The sequence below is a fragment of the Sinohyriopsis cumingii genome, chromosome 9, assembly GCF_028554795.1.
Source record: "Sinohyriopsis cumingii isolate HCF-2022 chromosome 9, ASM2855479v2, whole genome shotgun sequence".
Taxonomy (NCBI): Eukaryota; Metazoa; Mollusca; class Bivalvia; order Unionida; family Unionidae; genus Sinohyriopsis; species Sinohyriopsis cumingii.
The window spans coordinates 68215235-68232146 of record NC_142969.1 but is presented as its reverse complement, the minus strand read 5'-3'; the positions used below and the strand labels follow the sequence as shown (position 1 = coordinate 68232146).

General features: G+C 42.4%; 1 protein-coding gene across 1 annotated transcript in view; it reads left to right on the top strand.

The window, feature by feature from the left end:
* Positions 1-1460: 1460 nt before the first annotated feature.
* The window catches only part of LOC149791964 (metalloprotease mig-17-like), a 45170-nt gene continuing 29718 nt past the window's right edge, over positions 1461-16912 (top strand). The window contains exons 1-2 of the mRNA XM_089969303.1: positions 1461-1524; positions 2376-2453. Of these exons, the coding sequence (XP_089825429.1) occupies positions 1483-1524; positions 2376-2453 (120 nt within the window). The 5' untranslated portion in view covers positions 1461-1482. The remainder of the gene's footprint in view (positions 1525-2375; positions 2454-16912) is intronic.

The following is a 16912-nucleotide window of genomic DNA, read 5'->3' as shown; positions in this document are numbered from 1 at the left end:
TCTCCCCCTTTCTCTCTTTTTCTATGTATGTGTATGTCTGTGTGTCCGTCTGTCTCTGTCTCTAATCTCTATCTCATATATAACCTGTATGATATTATCATTTGTATTAAAATATTAACTCTGCTTACAATTATCAAACTTTCTTCCATGGAATCCAGAGATAACGCTTTCCATTCTGTTTTGTGTATATTTATAATTCTCTATAATTAATTCTAAATAACTATATTTCTTTTATAGGAATCCGGTAGGACTCTGTGCATACTTTATTATTAATTACTAGGTCGTCATGCGAGTGTTTTTGCTACACACGAGTGCACATAACACCGACTGAGTGAAAGCATTTGTTGGTCATGTGTACTTAGGAGATATGGGCTCTTGTGTGCAGGCAAGGTGATGGGTGCCGTTTACCCGCGGACCTGGGTTAGAATCTCCGTAGAATGCGAATTCAAAATTCTCTAACCGGTATACTAGTAGTGTTTGTGTTTTAATGTTATTAATGCCTACTATTATCAAGCATTTTTCTATCGAATCCAGGGATAGCACTTTCCATTCTGTCTAGCATATATTTATATTTCTCTATAATTAATTATATATACCTTGATTCAATTCATAGGAATCCGGAATGACTGTGTAGGTACACGAGAATTAATACTAGATCGTCATGCGCGTGTGTCTGCTACACACGAGTGCGTATAACACAGATTGAGCAACATCACTTGTTGGTAATGTGCGCTTATTCATGAGGGAATATGGGCTCGTGTGTATAGGCAAGGCGACTGGTGCCGTTTACCCGCGTACCTGGGTTCGAAAAAATATCTAACCTGTGTGTGCGTGTGTGTGTGTCTGTGTGTGTGTGTGTGTGTTTCCATCTACATCCCTACCCTTATCCACGTACTCACATGCCTGCCTGTTGACCATCCATTTGTACTATATATATATATATATATATATATATATATATATATATATATATATATACATTCCAGTCACGCGAAACAATTTTGCTGACTTGTTTATACAGTTATTAGCTAAACTGAAAGCAGAACACAAATTACCTGGTTATGTTTCGAAAATTAGCTGCGAGTCTTGACATTAATGTGAAACCTATGCTTGTTCTTCAAGCAAATACTTTCATCGAATGTTATTCTTCGCTATGCATTTGGAAAATATTATTGACAAATGGGTCCATTGTGATAACTACATCTCTGTATTTGCTAATCAGAATCGTGTAGCAAAACACTATAATAAGATATCGCTAACAAGATGCAGACACGTGGGATCTCAATAATGTATGATGCAATTTACCATATAAGTAGTAATAATGTTCATGAGACAGACAGTGTATTACATTGTCTTGCTTTACAACAAACAAACAAATGAACATATGCTAGCACGAATATCTCAGATATGTATTTCATCTCTACTTGCAGCTATTCATCACTGATCCCCATCGCAAATAATTCAGCAAAAACTGAGATTGTGATGCAAGAGATAAGAGAAGCTTTCTCACACATTATGAACGGGGTAAATATTGACTTCTTGAGAAATGAGCACATTAAGAACTGAATAAGTAATGAATGTTGAACCATTATACTCTCTATGAACGGAATAAGTAACAAATTGTTAACATCAAATATATATATATATATATATATATATATATATATATATATATATATATATATATATATATATATATATATATTTTTATTTTTTATTTTGATGAAGCAAAAGTAATATTTTTTCACGAAACAATGTATTATGTACTGAATAAGTAACGGACATATTGTGAACGAGTAAGTAATAAATTCTTCACCAATGAATGTATTAACATTCTTTTAATTTGTATACTATATATTTGTAATATACAGTGGTTATTTGGAATGGAATGATGTAGGATCCAGTAGAACCTACACAGACTCTTTCGACTGCCTAAATAAGTTATAGGTTCTTGATATCACCGCATTTGAGTTTTTTGGTTTTCAGATACATGTAATTACGTTGCAACATTGTTACGCAGATTCAATTGTAAATATGTTCTATTTTATTCGAGCCTCCATTATAAATAATACACAGATCATATTTGTGCAAAACATGCAAAATTTAGCAAGAAATTTCGTTTCAAAACTAATGTGAATTTCATATATTTGTCACGTCCATAAAACCGCCATACTGTTGCTATTAATAATGTCCCATTTAGATAAATATACTGAGAATATACGAATCTATTCGACGCCAACGTAGATAACTGTGCAAGGTGTAATTGTTCATTCCGTGCGTAGATTGATAAAATCAGTACATTTTGTACCCTTTCATCTTGATAACATAAAATTAAAAAACGTTATGGTAAAAAATTGATATGCATTTTCTCGTAGGTAAGCCTGCTCTACAAAGGAATAGAAGACACAGTTTTATCAATCAACATTATCCTCACTAGCTTTATTGTTTTACAGGTAAGACATTTTGTTAACTAGAGAGTTCTGCATGCCTTTGAATGATTATGATAGAATGTGTTTTGTTTGTGAACACGTGATATGATGTAAAGCGTCTAAATGAAGATGAATATAGGGGATATCGATTCTAGAGACTATATGTAGGCCAAGTATGTGTACAATCCTAGTTTTGGTATATAAACATTGATTCCGTTTGCACTGGGCAAAGTGATCTATGTTTGAATCATATACCTGCAAACAGTGCGATGCAAACAAAATGTCTGAAACAATTCCACCTTATTTTGCATTAAAATTCTAGTTGAGACAATTATTGATATTTCTAAGCTTAACAACGTAAATCAGCCTGATGGTCACGTATCGCTGGCACATCCCAGGTAGCATAGTGTCAAAATAACATATGAATTTATTATGTGAATGTTTAACTGAGCGAAATGTGTGTACAACTGTTTACAGTTTCAGCCACCAACAAAGTAAGCACTGTTCATCATTCAAAAGAAAGATATTATTATCGTCATTAATGGAGGTTTACTAGAATAATATTAGTAGATTAGATATAATATCTAAAACAAAATTATTTTGATATTTCATTGTCGCAACCATGCGATATTAAGATACAACTGCCATCAGATTATATTGATGTAAATGCATACACATCGTGTTGATTTGTGTCCTTTTATCATATGCAGAGAAATATACAATGACATGAGTAGTGAAGGGGGGCACTCTACGTACAATGGGAATTAGCATTAAAAACACCCCTGGGTCAATCTACGTACAATGGAAATTTAACATGGAGAAAAATCGTGGGTCAATCTACGTACAAGGGGAATTAACATGGGAATAAATCGTGGGTCACTCTACGTACAAGGGAATTGAACATGGCAATAAATCGTGGGTCACTCTACGTACAAGGGGAATTTAACATGGGATTTTTTTTTAAATTTTTAAAAAAATTTTTTTAAAAAAAGGGGTAGGCAATGGAAAGGCTATCTCTTTTCGAGAAATATGGCTGGCCCTGAAAAGGGCCTTTGGGTTTTATGTTAATGTATTCATTAACATAAATGGCACCGCATTGGTCTTCTTCTTGTCCTTAGGCTGCGTCTTACTGTTGGTCCGTACATCAGCACTCTTTTCAGGCATCCTTGTCTTTCGACGTAGATCCTACGTATCCACAGGCTGGTGTTTGTCCTGTGGACAACGGTCCACTTCGATCGGACATACATGAGCAAGTCTGTCCGAAACATCATGGAAGACACAAGGGTGGATGACTCAACTGTAGTCCACATCTTGAAGCGACGAGAACAGGTGAATCAATGCATTGAACGGCGCTTATTTATAGGCGGAGGAAGGATTGAAACGGATTGAGTTCATTTACCAATCCGAACACGCGTTACAGAATTCAGTCAGCTCGCATCCAATCCGAAGAGAGCAGTCTGTGACGTCACGTAGTCAATATAGATTCGCTAGCGCTTGTGTGCAGTCAATCTATGCGACAGTGATTCAACATGACGGAAACTCAGAAAACGATCCAGTGGGGTGCACCAGCAGGGGAGATTGCCCAAGGGAACCCGGACTTACTTTCAGAAGAGGTGAATTGGGATTTTGTGGATTTTCTCTCCTCGCAAGAATTTGTTCCGGAACCTTCGTTACTTTCTTCATTACCGCAAGTGGAGAATTTTAGACAGAGACAGAAAGAAGAATTGGAGAAATTTATACAACGACAAAAGGAAGCGGAACAGACTTTTCTCCTACAGCAACAGCAACAAGAAGAAGAGGTAAGAAAAAAACAACAGCAAGAAGAAGTAGCAGCAAAGAAACAAGAGGGTGAAAATCAAACGGTCACGGTACTGTTGGACATTTTAGCGGAGTTAAGAAGTCTGAAACAAATGTATCAGACTTCTTTATCACGACCGAAGAGAATACGACCTTCCCGAGCCAAACATGTCAACCCTGTGACTAAGCCTACCGTACCACCCTTAGTGATTTCAACCCAATCATTATCATCAACATTACGCAGTCCAGAAGTAGGCCTTGGCCGTGGCAAAGGCTTAAGGCAGTTAAAATTGATTGCTTAAACTCACCCCTACACCATGAAGAAAAAAAGGCCCTTTTCAGGGCCACCCACATTTCTCGAAAAGAAATACAATTTCAATTTGCCAATCCAAAAAAAAAACTCACCCATGTTACCCTTTTAATACGTGTCTGTGTATGAGTGCGTGAGTGTAGCTTCTTATTTTAAAATCACAACTCAAAGACACTTACCTTATATCATTCATTTATTCTTTTCTCCATTTTTTACAATCCAATTCACAATTTATAACTCAACACTTTAATAAAAAGTTCATTAATTTCTTCTTTTCTCCTTGTTTAGTCTCTCTGTTTTTTGAATTTCTTCACCGTCACACTCTTTTCCTCTTCTTCCTCCTCGCTTTCTTCCCTTCTTCTTTTTTTCTCCTGTTTCTTTTTCTTCACCTGTCTTCTTTCTTCCTCAGAAGAATCCCTCTCTTCGTCAGAAGAATCCCTCTCTTCTTCTGAAGAATTCCTCTCTTCTTCTGACTCCTCTTGTTTCTTTTTGGGGCAATCTGGAGACCAATGTCCTTTTTCTTTACAATAATAACAGGTATCTTGACTTTTGTCTTTTTTATCCCCTGTTTTTTTTCTTTTTTGACGGTCTGGACACTCTGAAGACCAATGCCCTTTCTTCTGACAGATATAGCAAGTATCTTGACTTTTATCTCTAAAGGAAGGAGAGTAGTCCGTAGGCTGGTCTGAAGAGAATTTTCTAATGACCCCTCGCAAAGCTCTGACGAAACGTTCCATCTGGTCAGTCTCTTCCATCGTTGTGCTCGGCTCGAGAGTGAAATGAATAGTGAAAGGACAAGACACACACCCTTTTATATACGCTGGTCTGCTATGACTATAAAGTAGTTTATGGTGTTTGAACTTGAGTCATTTGACTTTTTGCTTTCAAGATGAAACGATCCCATTCATTCGAGAAGAAAGAAGAAGAAAGTAAGAGGCAGAAACGTGATCTATCGCCTCGTACCAGGGCTGAGATCTTGGCACAAATTCATGCCAGTGATTTTGAAGAGGACATGAGTGAACCAGAATCCGAACCCTCTAAACCAAGTTCATCACCCTTAGTTAACCCTGAAAAGTACTATTCCATTCGAGAGACGGAAAAGCGCTCCTCTAGAAAATTTAGAACCACGGCTTACAAATACACGGTGAAGTTTAAAGATTTCAAGGCTGAAGTGCCGTTAGAGAAAGCAGAAGGGTTCATCACTGAGGTGTGGGATTCTTTGCTCACTGCACTCAAGCGACAATGTCAACCCAAAGAAGACGATCGCTTGAGACTTTCCATACAACACGACGGTTTGAAATCCCCTGTTTGGATCGAGTTTAGCACCCCTGCAGAATTAACTGCTTCCAAAGTCATGGACAAGATTCAACACGTACAACAATCTAATGATCAGTTTGACATCACCGATGGTAAAGCCACACTGGATATGACCCACGTCTCTCCTCCTCAAGGGACTGGACGCAAAAAGATGTTATTGGTGGACGACCTTCGCAACACCAAAACGAGTCTCGTCCGAATTAACAACCCTCATGACCAGATGTGTTTAGCCCGTGCCATCGTGGTGGGACGAACCTATGCCAACAAGAACGACACGGTAGAATGGAAAAGAACCTGGAACACTATTCAACGTTCCGACCGAGCCAAACAACGAAACGAAGCAGAACTCCTGTTACAACAAGCCGGACTGCCCAAAGACACACCCTGTGGCATTCCTGAGATGCAAAAATTGCAAGATGCCCTAGCTCCACGCTACACCTTGAAAGTGCACCCTCAAGAAGTGCGCGGACCTCTGTTGTTTCGAGGCCAAGACTTTAAGGACGGAAAATACATTCACCTTTATCATCATGATGACCATTTCGATACCATTACCAGTATCACTGGATTCCTGGGATATGTTTATTATTGTGAGAAATGTGACCATGGTTATAACAATCGAGAGCAACACAAACATTGTGGATCGAAATGCACAGGATGTTTGGCCTCTTCACCCTGTCTGAGCGAAGAACCAGTGCCTTGTTCCACTTGTCTGCGCACGTTTGTCAGCCCTACCTGTTACCAACAACATTTGAAGACGCAAGGTTCACAGAAGAAATGCGCTTGTCAACTGCTGAGATTGTGCCCTACGTGTGAACAAGTCATACGTACCAATAATACCAAGGCACACGTATGTTCAGGAAAGAAAAAATGTCACATTTGTCACCACATCGTGGACTTGGAACACCAATGTTACGTGCAAAAATACCAACCCTCACCAGAGAAAGAGGACGGTCACAAGAAGAAAGGCAATTTCATCTTTTTCGATTTCGAATGCATGCAAGAGACCGGCATTCACATTCCTAATTTTTGCGTGGCTCATCGAGCGTGCGAGAAGTGCATTCAAGAACCTATCTTCAGTCATTGCCCTCACTGCAGCAAGATACCCGGAGGACGTGAAAAAATCTTTCGGGGACCGAACACGTTAGCCGATTTTGCCCAATGGGTCTTAGACCCCGTCGACAAGACGTGGAGCCAAGAGGACATCGAACGTTACGGAGATTGTCATCGTCATGCCACGGTGATGGCTCACAATTTTTCCGGATACGATGGACAGTTTCTTTTGAGGTACTATACGGAACAAGGCACCGAGCGTCCTAAAGTGACTTTGAACGGAGCCAAAATCATTTTCATGCAAGTGGGACAAGTGCAGTTTAAAGATTCGATGAGCTATTTGGCCATGCCTTTGAGTCGAATGCCTAAAACGTTTGGAATGACAGAAATGGCTAAAGGGTACTTTCCACACTTTTTCAATACGGAAGCCAATCAACACGCCGTTCTACCCCATTTACCTGAGGCTCACTATTACGACCCCGACAACATGCGTACCGAACAACGAGAAGCTTTCTATGCTTGGTACCAGGCTCACGCTTCGGACCCTTTCGACTTTCAGGAAGAAATGCTAAAGTATTGTCGTTCCGACGTGGACATTTTACGGCGTTGCTGTGGAAAATTTCGAGAACTGTTCATGGAACACGGAGGGGTCGATCCTTTGAAAGAAGCTTGCACCATTGCCAAAGCGTGTTCCCTAGTGTATCGACAACGATTCATGCCTGAAAACACCGTGGCTGTCATCAGCCCTCAAACGACCCACTTTGTCAAACGTCAATACTCGGTCAAAGCCCTACGTTGGTTACATTACTTGTGCGACAAGGAAGACAAGTGGATTCAGCATGCCCGCAACGGAGGGGGCGAAAAGACCATCGGAACGTATTCGGTCGATGGCTGGGACTTAGAAAACCCCAAGATCGTGTACGAGTTTAACGGTTGCTTATTTCACGGATGTCCTGTTTGTTACCCTGACCGTGGCACTAAAAATCAGTTTTTGCAACGAACCATGGAAGACTTGTACCAGGACACTTGTCAGCGACGCCTAAAGTTAGAACAGGAAGGATACCAAGTGGTGGAAATGTGGGAACACGAGTACGATCACCGTATGAAAACCGATCCCGAGTTTAAACGCCTCGTGGAAAGTTACCAGTTCATGGACCCGCTGAACCCAAGGGATAGTTTGTACGGAGGAAGGACCAATGCCACCTGTTTGCTGTACCAAGCCGACGAAGAGAAAGGAGAAGAAATCAAATACTTGGACGTGTGTTCGCTGTATCCCTACGTGTGCAAATATTGTCGCTTTCCTGTAGGGCACCCGCAATTGCTGACGGAACACATCGACCTGGTCAACATTCGACAATACGAAGGCTTGATCAAGTGCAAAGTTTTGCCTCCCACGAACCTATACCACCCCGTCTTACCTCACCATTGTCAAGGCAAACTGATGTTTCCCTTGTGCCGTACTTGTGCCGAAACGTGCAACCAAGACCAACCTTGTCAGCACAGTCAGGAAGAACGGGCCTTGACGGGAACTTGGGTCAGCGTAGAATTGTTCAAAGCTCTGGACATGGGATACCAACTGTTAGAAGTGTACGAAATTTGCCACTTTCCCAAGACACAACAGTACTGCAAAGGTGACCCTACTCAGAAAGGCATTTTCGCCGACTACGTGGATGCCTTTTTGAAACTGAAGCAAGAAGCCAGCGGCTATCCTTCCTGGTGTCACACTCCCGAAGACCAAATAAAATTCAAAGAGAAATACCGGGAACAAGAAGGCATCACTTTAGACCACATCGAGAAAAACGAAGGCAGGCGATCGTTTGCCAAAGTGATGTTAAATTGCTTGTGGGGTAAAATGGCACAACGACCGTGTTTACCCAAGACGGAATATTTGACAGAACCTTCCTGCTACTTCCAGATGATTCACGACAAAACCAAATACATGAAACACGTGGACGTCGTTCGAGAGAATTTAATCTTGGTCAATTACGAAGAAGATCTGGACTTTGTACAAGACGACCCTTTTGGAAATGTCATCATTGCGGCTTACGTGACAGCTCATGCTCGCTTAAAATTGTACGAAGCTTTAGAACTGTTAGAAGAACGCGTCCTGTACTTTGACACGGACAGTTGCATTTACATCCATCACCCGATTCAACATCACCCTAACATCGAAGGAGACCGTTTAGGTGACTGGACAGACGAGCATCCCGACGACAAGATTCTAAGTTTCGTCAGTGGCGGTCCCAAAAATTACGGCTACGAATACCGGGACAAACAAGGAGAAGTGCACACGACGTGCAAAGTGAAAGGACTGACTCTGAATTATCGTACCAGTCGAGTGGTCAACTTTGGGGTATTGAAAGAAGCCTTGCAATCGGGAGAGGATGGAAACTTTAAAGTGACCACCTATCAACCGAACAAGATTGTACGTTTACCCACTCACCACATCGTCAGTCGGCCCTTGGAAAAAGTCTATCAAATCGTGTACCAGAAGCGAGTTCGACTTCCCAATCATTTCACCTTACCGTATGGACACGTTGGTATAAAACATTGGTTGTAAGAGGATAGTTACCCCACCAGAAAGATGACTTCGCCACAGCAAGAATCGAGTGAGAAACCCGATGAGAACTCCAAGTTCAAACCCTACCATTTTCCAGTCTTCTTACCTGACTATTGTGATTGTGCCCGTCGATTGGACACGTTTCAGAAATGGCCTACGAATAGGGAAGGATTACCTTCTTCGCATGTTTTAGCTAGAACAGGATTTGTCTACTTGGGACCTGAGTCAGGATTGGGATACGAGGTACAGTGTTTCGCTTGCGGACTGAAGTTACGAATGGATCTATGTATCTATAAAGATTCAGCTATTCTGGAGCATACTCGATGGTCTCCGCACTGCCCTTACCTTTCTATGGCCTTTCCACCCATCACACTACGGTACAATGTTAACGGTACCTTAGAGACGGTACCTTCCAGAACAGGACATAAAAAACGTAAAAAAGGAAAGATGTACAAGTTGGAGACTGCATTGAGACTAGTATAAAAAAGGGGCTATGGTCAAGATCGATAGTTCATTGTGACTACCAAGACCGAGCGAACAAGATGAATACTTTGAAAAAGACATCGTTTCAGTTTGGGGATTGTAAAAAAGTTGTATCTTCCTCTAGTGTGACTAATACTGGATGGATAAGACCCAGGCATTGCGACGGAAAATGTCCGGAAGGAAACTGCGATTGTCCATGTGGTTACCATTGTAATTGCGTAACGGAGTTTGCAGACGAGTGCGATTGTGAGCCTTGCGATGGGACCGATGCTGTACCTTGTGACCTGAGCGATGCCGTAAAGCATCATGGGAACTTTAGTACCCCTACCCCTGTCATGGAAAGTGATGCTGTGCGTGTCAAACCTGTGGGATGCGAAAGCGATGCTGCTCGTCCTCTTGGACATTTTACTGGGTTTCGTTTTAAAGGGGAATGTCGACCTTCACGTTTACCTCCCTACGGATGTCATCCAGCCCTGAGCAAACTCCTGTTCATGTCACCCAACCCTCATCGAAACGAACCTGTGAAAGACGAATATTCGTTTCCTGTGCGTTTGTCGGAATACTGCGACTTTGAAAATCGTCTTCAATCGTTCAAAGGAAAATGGCCAAAGTATCTGGGAGGACCGACCCCCGAAGAATTAGCCAGAGCCGGATTTTTCTACTTGGGCGAAGGAGATAAAGTCAAGTGCTTCAGTTGCGGTGTGTCACTTCACCACTGGGAACCGCAAGATTCGGCCTACGTTGAACATGCTCGATGGTCACCGAATTGTCATTACTTACCTTTAGTGGGACCGAGACATTGAAGTAACTTCTTACCATAATCATCTGTTCATGGATACTTTACAAGAGAACATTCGTGCTTTGCCTGTGGAGTTGAGAGAACGCATTTACCGAGAGCTGGTCAAAATACAAGTGAAACGTAAAGAACAATTGCATCCGATACGTCACCGGTGTTTGAACCACTGGTACCTGAAGGCTATACAAGGACTGATTCAATTGAAAGTGTTCCATTGGACAGACATTGATCAACGACCTTCTGGTTATAAAAAGGAATGGTTTGGTATGGACGATTGTAGTTACTACATTGTAAACGTACTGCATCGAATTCCAGAGGAAGAGTTAACGAATTACAAACTTTTTGAACACAATGTCAACTTGGTGAAAGAGGAAACTTCTGAACGAATTGTAATGTGTAGATTAGTGACTCAACGATTTAAATTCGACACTGAAGTGAAACCATGTTTGTGCAAAGAGTACATTTCTTGTGTCAGACCAAAGAGGATTTAGTATGACCTATTCATGGATACTTTGCTAGAGAACATTCGTGCTTTGCCTGTGGAGTTGAGAGAACGCATTTACCGAGAACTGATCAAAATACAAGTGAAACGCAAACTCAAAGTGATTCATCCGTTTTTAAATTATGCTCTGTTCCAAAGTACAAGAAGACTGATTATGAGTGGATATTACATTAGGCACAAAGTTAAACGAGGCTATTGGCTACCACCCAGCGATTCCAAAAACAGTGTATATACTTATGGATACTTTACAAGAGTACATTTTGGGCTTGCCTGAGGAGTTGAGAGAAAGGATTTATCGAGAGTTGGTGAAAATACAAGTGAAACGTAAAGAACAATTGCATCCGTTACGTCACCAGATCTTTAACCACTGGTACCTGAATGGTATAAGAGGACTGATTCGTCAGAAATTTTTTCACTGGTCAGACCTTGTTGAATACTTTCAGTATATGAATGATGATGGGCTAGACGTTCGTAATTTTGGTTACTTGGAGATTCACTTACTGCAACGTATTGAGGAAGACGAGTTAAAGGATTACCAACATTTGTTACATGGAATCTGCTTAGAAAAAGACGAAACATCTAGACAAACTCTGGCGTTTCAGTTACAGTATGTAACATTTAAATTCCCTACTGGAGAACGAACGTGTTTGGTTAGAAATTACCTTTATTGCTTCCGAAACAAAGACACTATAAAATCAAGTTGCCATGCCACGGATTATGTCACATATCATTCAACAGATTCCGTGGAAGGAACTCAATGACCATATTCAAACCGTGGATCATTACCATCAATTATTACAAGAACTGTATCCATTCAATTTTGGACGACAAGTGGTGTGTGTCTTAGTGACTTGTTTTCTGGGATTTCGTTTACCAGCCGATTCTTTGTGGACTCTTTACGATCAGTACTTACCACCTCCATGGCCTTAAATGGTCACGAAAAACTCCTTTTGTTCAAAGCCTTGCGTTTTCATCTGGATACTTCTCGACCTCAACAGGAAAAAAAGATTCGTCAACTTTTAGCGACCCAAGACGTGTATGACGATGTGTGTGTAGCTTGTGACTTACATGCCCATTGGACAGATGTTCGTGATTGGAAAAAGGGGGGTTTTGAGGCTTGGACCCAAGAAGTGGCCCAGTATGCACAAGAGTTGTTCAAGGAAAAAAGTTACTTTTCAACCCGTGTTAGTGACGGTGCCAGAAGAACCCGTCACCGAGAACAACCACTCGCTTCAGGACAGGACTGTCATGGACATGCCTGAAAGGTCATTCCGGGAGGACACTTGTGTGACAATACCTCATGTAGAAACTGTAAGAACATTACACACTGTCCCTAGGACATCTTGGTTAACCAAAACATGTTGTACAGACACTTGTTTATATTCCACTTTGATCACTTTGCTGTGTTTTATATTCCTGTACATCACTATTTGGGTTGTATGTATTTTTGTCTTTCGTGTTCATATTTGAAACATTCAATAAACGTGTTCTGAAAAAGTATATAAACTCTTGTCTTGTTTGTTTTTTCGTGTCACAAGTGACATTTCTCATACCATGGCCACCTCTGCTGTCTCTGCTCCCTCTTCCTCTACTGTCAAAGTCATCGACGAACACTTAGATCGTGCCAGTTGGGAGGCTTTGTATCTTCGCCATCCCTTTAACATGCTCATTGCTGGACCTAGCGGTTCGGGCAAAACCGAATTCGTCAAACGTTTGATCGAACATAAACATCATTTGATCGATCGGCCCCCTCAACGGATCGTGTGGTGTTACAAAGAGTGGCAATCGGCGTACAACCTCTTGCGAGAAAGTCAAGGCGATTCCATCGTGTTTGTGGAAGGCATTCCTAAAGAAGACGATGGCATCGTCTCTGACTCCCGTCTAACCCATTTGGTCATTTTCGACGACATGTTAGGAGAAGACGAAGAAGAAATTAAATTGTGGTTCACGCGCAAAGGGCATCACCGTAATGCCAGTGTCGTTTACATCACCCAAAATTTGTTTCAACAAAGTAAAGCCCATCGCACCATCAGTCTCAATGCACATTACGTGGTCTTGTTTAAAAGCCCTCGAGATAAATCGCAAGTGCAAGTCTTAGCCAAACAGTTAGGAACGCCTTGGCTGACTCAGGCGTACGACGATGCCACTCAAACTCCACACGCCTATTTACTCGTCGATTTGAAACCTACGACCCCCGAGGATTTGCGATTTCGTACCCACTTGTTTCACCACTGGTGCCAAGACGGAGGACCTGTCCTGTACACGTCTCCGTCCTCGACTTCATTTCACTCCTCCCATGAAAAAAATCTATAAAAACCTCGGACCCTTTTTCGTCTGTCTCACACAGTGTGAACATGACGTCCCTTCAGTCACATCTTCCCGTCAAATTGATTCGTGCCTTGTATGGCATCAGCCGAGAAAAAGATCCACAAACACGAGCCCGTGTCTTAGAAGCTAGTCTCAAAGAAGTCTTACGATGGTTCACGGTGACGGCACGTCAATTACTCCAAGGAATCATTCAGATTCCTCATCAAACCCAACGCTTTTTCGATCGAAACAAAGTCGCTTTGGTCCAACTGGCTGATCCCCGCATCGACACTCAAACCAAAAAACAAATCATTTTGAAACCTGGAGGGAGCGGTACTCTAGGAGGGGTCATCATTCGCTCACTCTTAAGATGGGATCCTAATGCCCCCAAAGTTATCCCCAAGACAAAAGTTCAACGAAGCCCCAAGAAGAAAAAGAAAAAGACCAAGTCCCCAAGAAGAATAACTTCTCCAGTGGCAGGACCCTCCTCTTACCAGACACCACCACCATCACCCCGGAAAAAGAAAAGAAGCCCCAAGAAAAAGAAACAGAGAAAAAGTCCTCAAAAAAAGAAAAGTCCACAGAAGAAAACTAGTCGCAAGAGAGGCACTTCAGCCAGGACGCAACCTTACACTCGCAAGACACGACCTGCCACAACGTCTCCGGTAGCCTCACGTTTGTCCACTTCTCCGTTGATGTCACCAGGAACTGAAGAGTACTTGGAGACGTTGATCACACCAAGAACTTCTCCGTTGATGACCCCCAAAAGAGCTTCCCCAGTGGCAGGACCTTCCCATTTAGCAGCAGTGGCTGCTGCTCACAAAGTACCTTCTCCCAAAATCAAAGTTCAAGAAAGATCGGGCATGTTACAAAGTTTACTGGATTTGTCCAAGCAAGAACTGGCTCGATTTAGTCCGTTACGTACCCCTGCACGACTTGTCATGCCTGTCCTCAAACTGATAAAACGTAAAGACAATCAGTGGCGACGCGTTCCAGTATAAAAAAGGCCTGTGACCGAGTAGGGTATCAGTGTTTTTAGGTGCTCCTAAAGACTCAAAGATGTCACCCTCCAGAAAACCCCAAGGAAAGAAAAGGAAAGGACTACCACCACGTTTAGCCAAACATGGGGACCTGTTATCTGTCCTGTCCAAAGCTTCTCCACCCCTACGAAAAAAACTCATTCAAACGGCCTCCAAAGAGGTCATCGATACCGTGTGCGAATGTTGTTTGAACGTTTTGAAAGGCACTATCCCTTTGTCCAAACACCAGAAACAATGCTTAGGCAAACATCGTCACGTTCTTCGGAAAATGGTTCAAAAGAAAATTCCCATTCGTCAAAAAAAGAAGATGTTGGTCCAACGTGGAGGCATTTTACCTCTCTTGTTAGGCCCCATACTGAAAGGAGTCTTGGGAACCATGTTGGGAGGACTGGTGGGAGCAAGATAAAAAGGCCTTCGGAAGTCCCAAGATCTCAGAATTCACCCCTGACAACCCCATGGAAGGACGAAAACTAGCTTTAGTGCCTTACAAACGATGGATGGAATACCATCGGTGGCAAGAACAACGCACCCCGCATTTACCTCCCAATCCCAATTTGAGCGAGATGTCCCAGTTACAACACGAATTGCAATCCTTGCTGGATCGCCAAGATTTGTCCGAAACAGAAAAATCGCAAAAGTACGGTCAACTCTTGCAAAGACTGCAACTCTTTCACCAGAAAGCTTTAGACGAAACAGCTCTACCCACTTTGAAAGATTTTAAGACCTTGATGAAAAGTCCAGCACCATCACCAGTACCAGTACCAGTACCACCAGTACCCGTGACCAAGACAGAAAAAGGAAAAGAAGAAGAAGAAGAAGGATTTCAAACTCCACCAGAAAAAGTACGCAAGTTAACAACACCACCTACCTCCAGAATTGGATGGATTAAAAAGATGATGGCCACCCCTTCTTCCTCACAAGAGAAAAAGAAAGTGAAGACAGAAGTGAAAACAGAAGTGAAACAAGAACCGATATCCCCCGCTCAGACATCCTCCTCTTCGACACCTATTGCTGGCCGCACACGCAAAGCCTTGCAATCCAAGAAAATACCCCAAGAGAAAAAGAGTAGCCTCTTCCAAGAGTGGGTGCCTTATTAAGACACCAATCAACACAAAAAATGGAAAAAGTCTTAGCTAGCATTTACTACGATCCCTCCCATCCTGCAGGTTACGCAGGAGTTCAAAAATTGTATCGTGCTGCCAAAACGCGACTGAAAAGTCTCCGTTTACCTCAAGTGCAACGATGGTTACAAGAACAAGCTACCTACACTTTACACAAACCCATTCGACGCAAGTTTGCCAGAAGTCGCACCCGAGTGGAAGGCATCGATCATCAATGGCAAGCCGATTTAGCCGATGTCTCTCATTTGGCCAGCTACAATCGTGGTTACAAATATTTGTTTTGTGTCATCGACGTCTTTTCCAAATTTGCCTGGGTCGTGACTTTGACTTCCAAATCGAGCAGCGAGTTAGTGCGAGCCCTGCAACGGGTGTTGAAACAAAGTGGCCGTCGCCCTCTTCGATGGCAAACGGACAAAGGCACCGAATTTCTGAACCAAGCTTTCCAAAAAGAATTAAAGAAACGTGACATTCATTTTTTTACCACCGAGAATCCCGAAACCAAAGCCAGCATCGTGGAACGTTTTCAACGCACTTTGAAAGAACGCATGTGGAAATATTTTACGCATCACCACACTCTGAAGTACATCGACATCTTACCGCACCTGGTGCAAGCGTACAACCAATCTTACCATCGAAGCATCGGACGTGCCCCGCAAGACGTGACTCCCGACAACGAAGTGCTGGTGTTCGAGCGCCTGTTCGGTACGTCCCCGACGAGGGCTGTCCCCAAGAAAAGTGGAGAGTTGACCGTAGGAGATTGGGTGCGCATTGGCAAAACCAAACGCACTTTCGACAAAGGTTACTTACCTAACTGGACGACCGAACTGTTTCGCGTCACTGGACGAGTACATGGCCGTCATCCTGCCGTCTATAAATTGGAAGACATGAACGGAGAAGTACTCAAAGGAACGTTTTATTTGCCCGAGTTACAACGTGTCACCAAAAAAGAAGACGACGTGTACGACATCGAAAGCATTCTCGAACGCAGAACCCGTAAAGTGGGCAAACGACGTGTCAAAGAAGTCAAAGTACGTTGGAAAGGATATCCACCCAGTTTCGATTCTTGGATCGACGCTTCGCAAGTCATCGACTATAAAAAGAAGAAGTGACCATCATGCCCTTTCACACAGCAGACGCAGCTACGTCGACCAGTCCTTCTTCCCCTAGTTCTTCTGTGCAAGATTTACAAAAACAACCCTT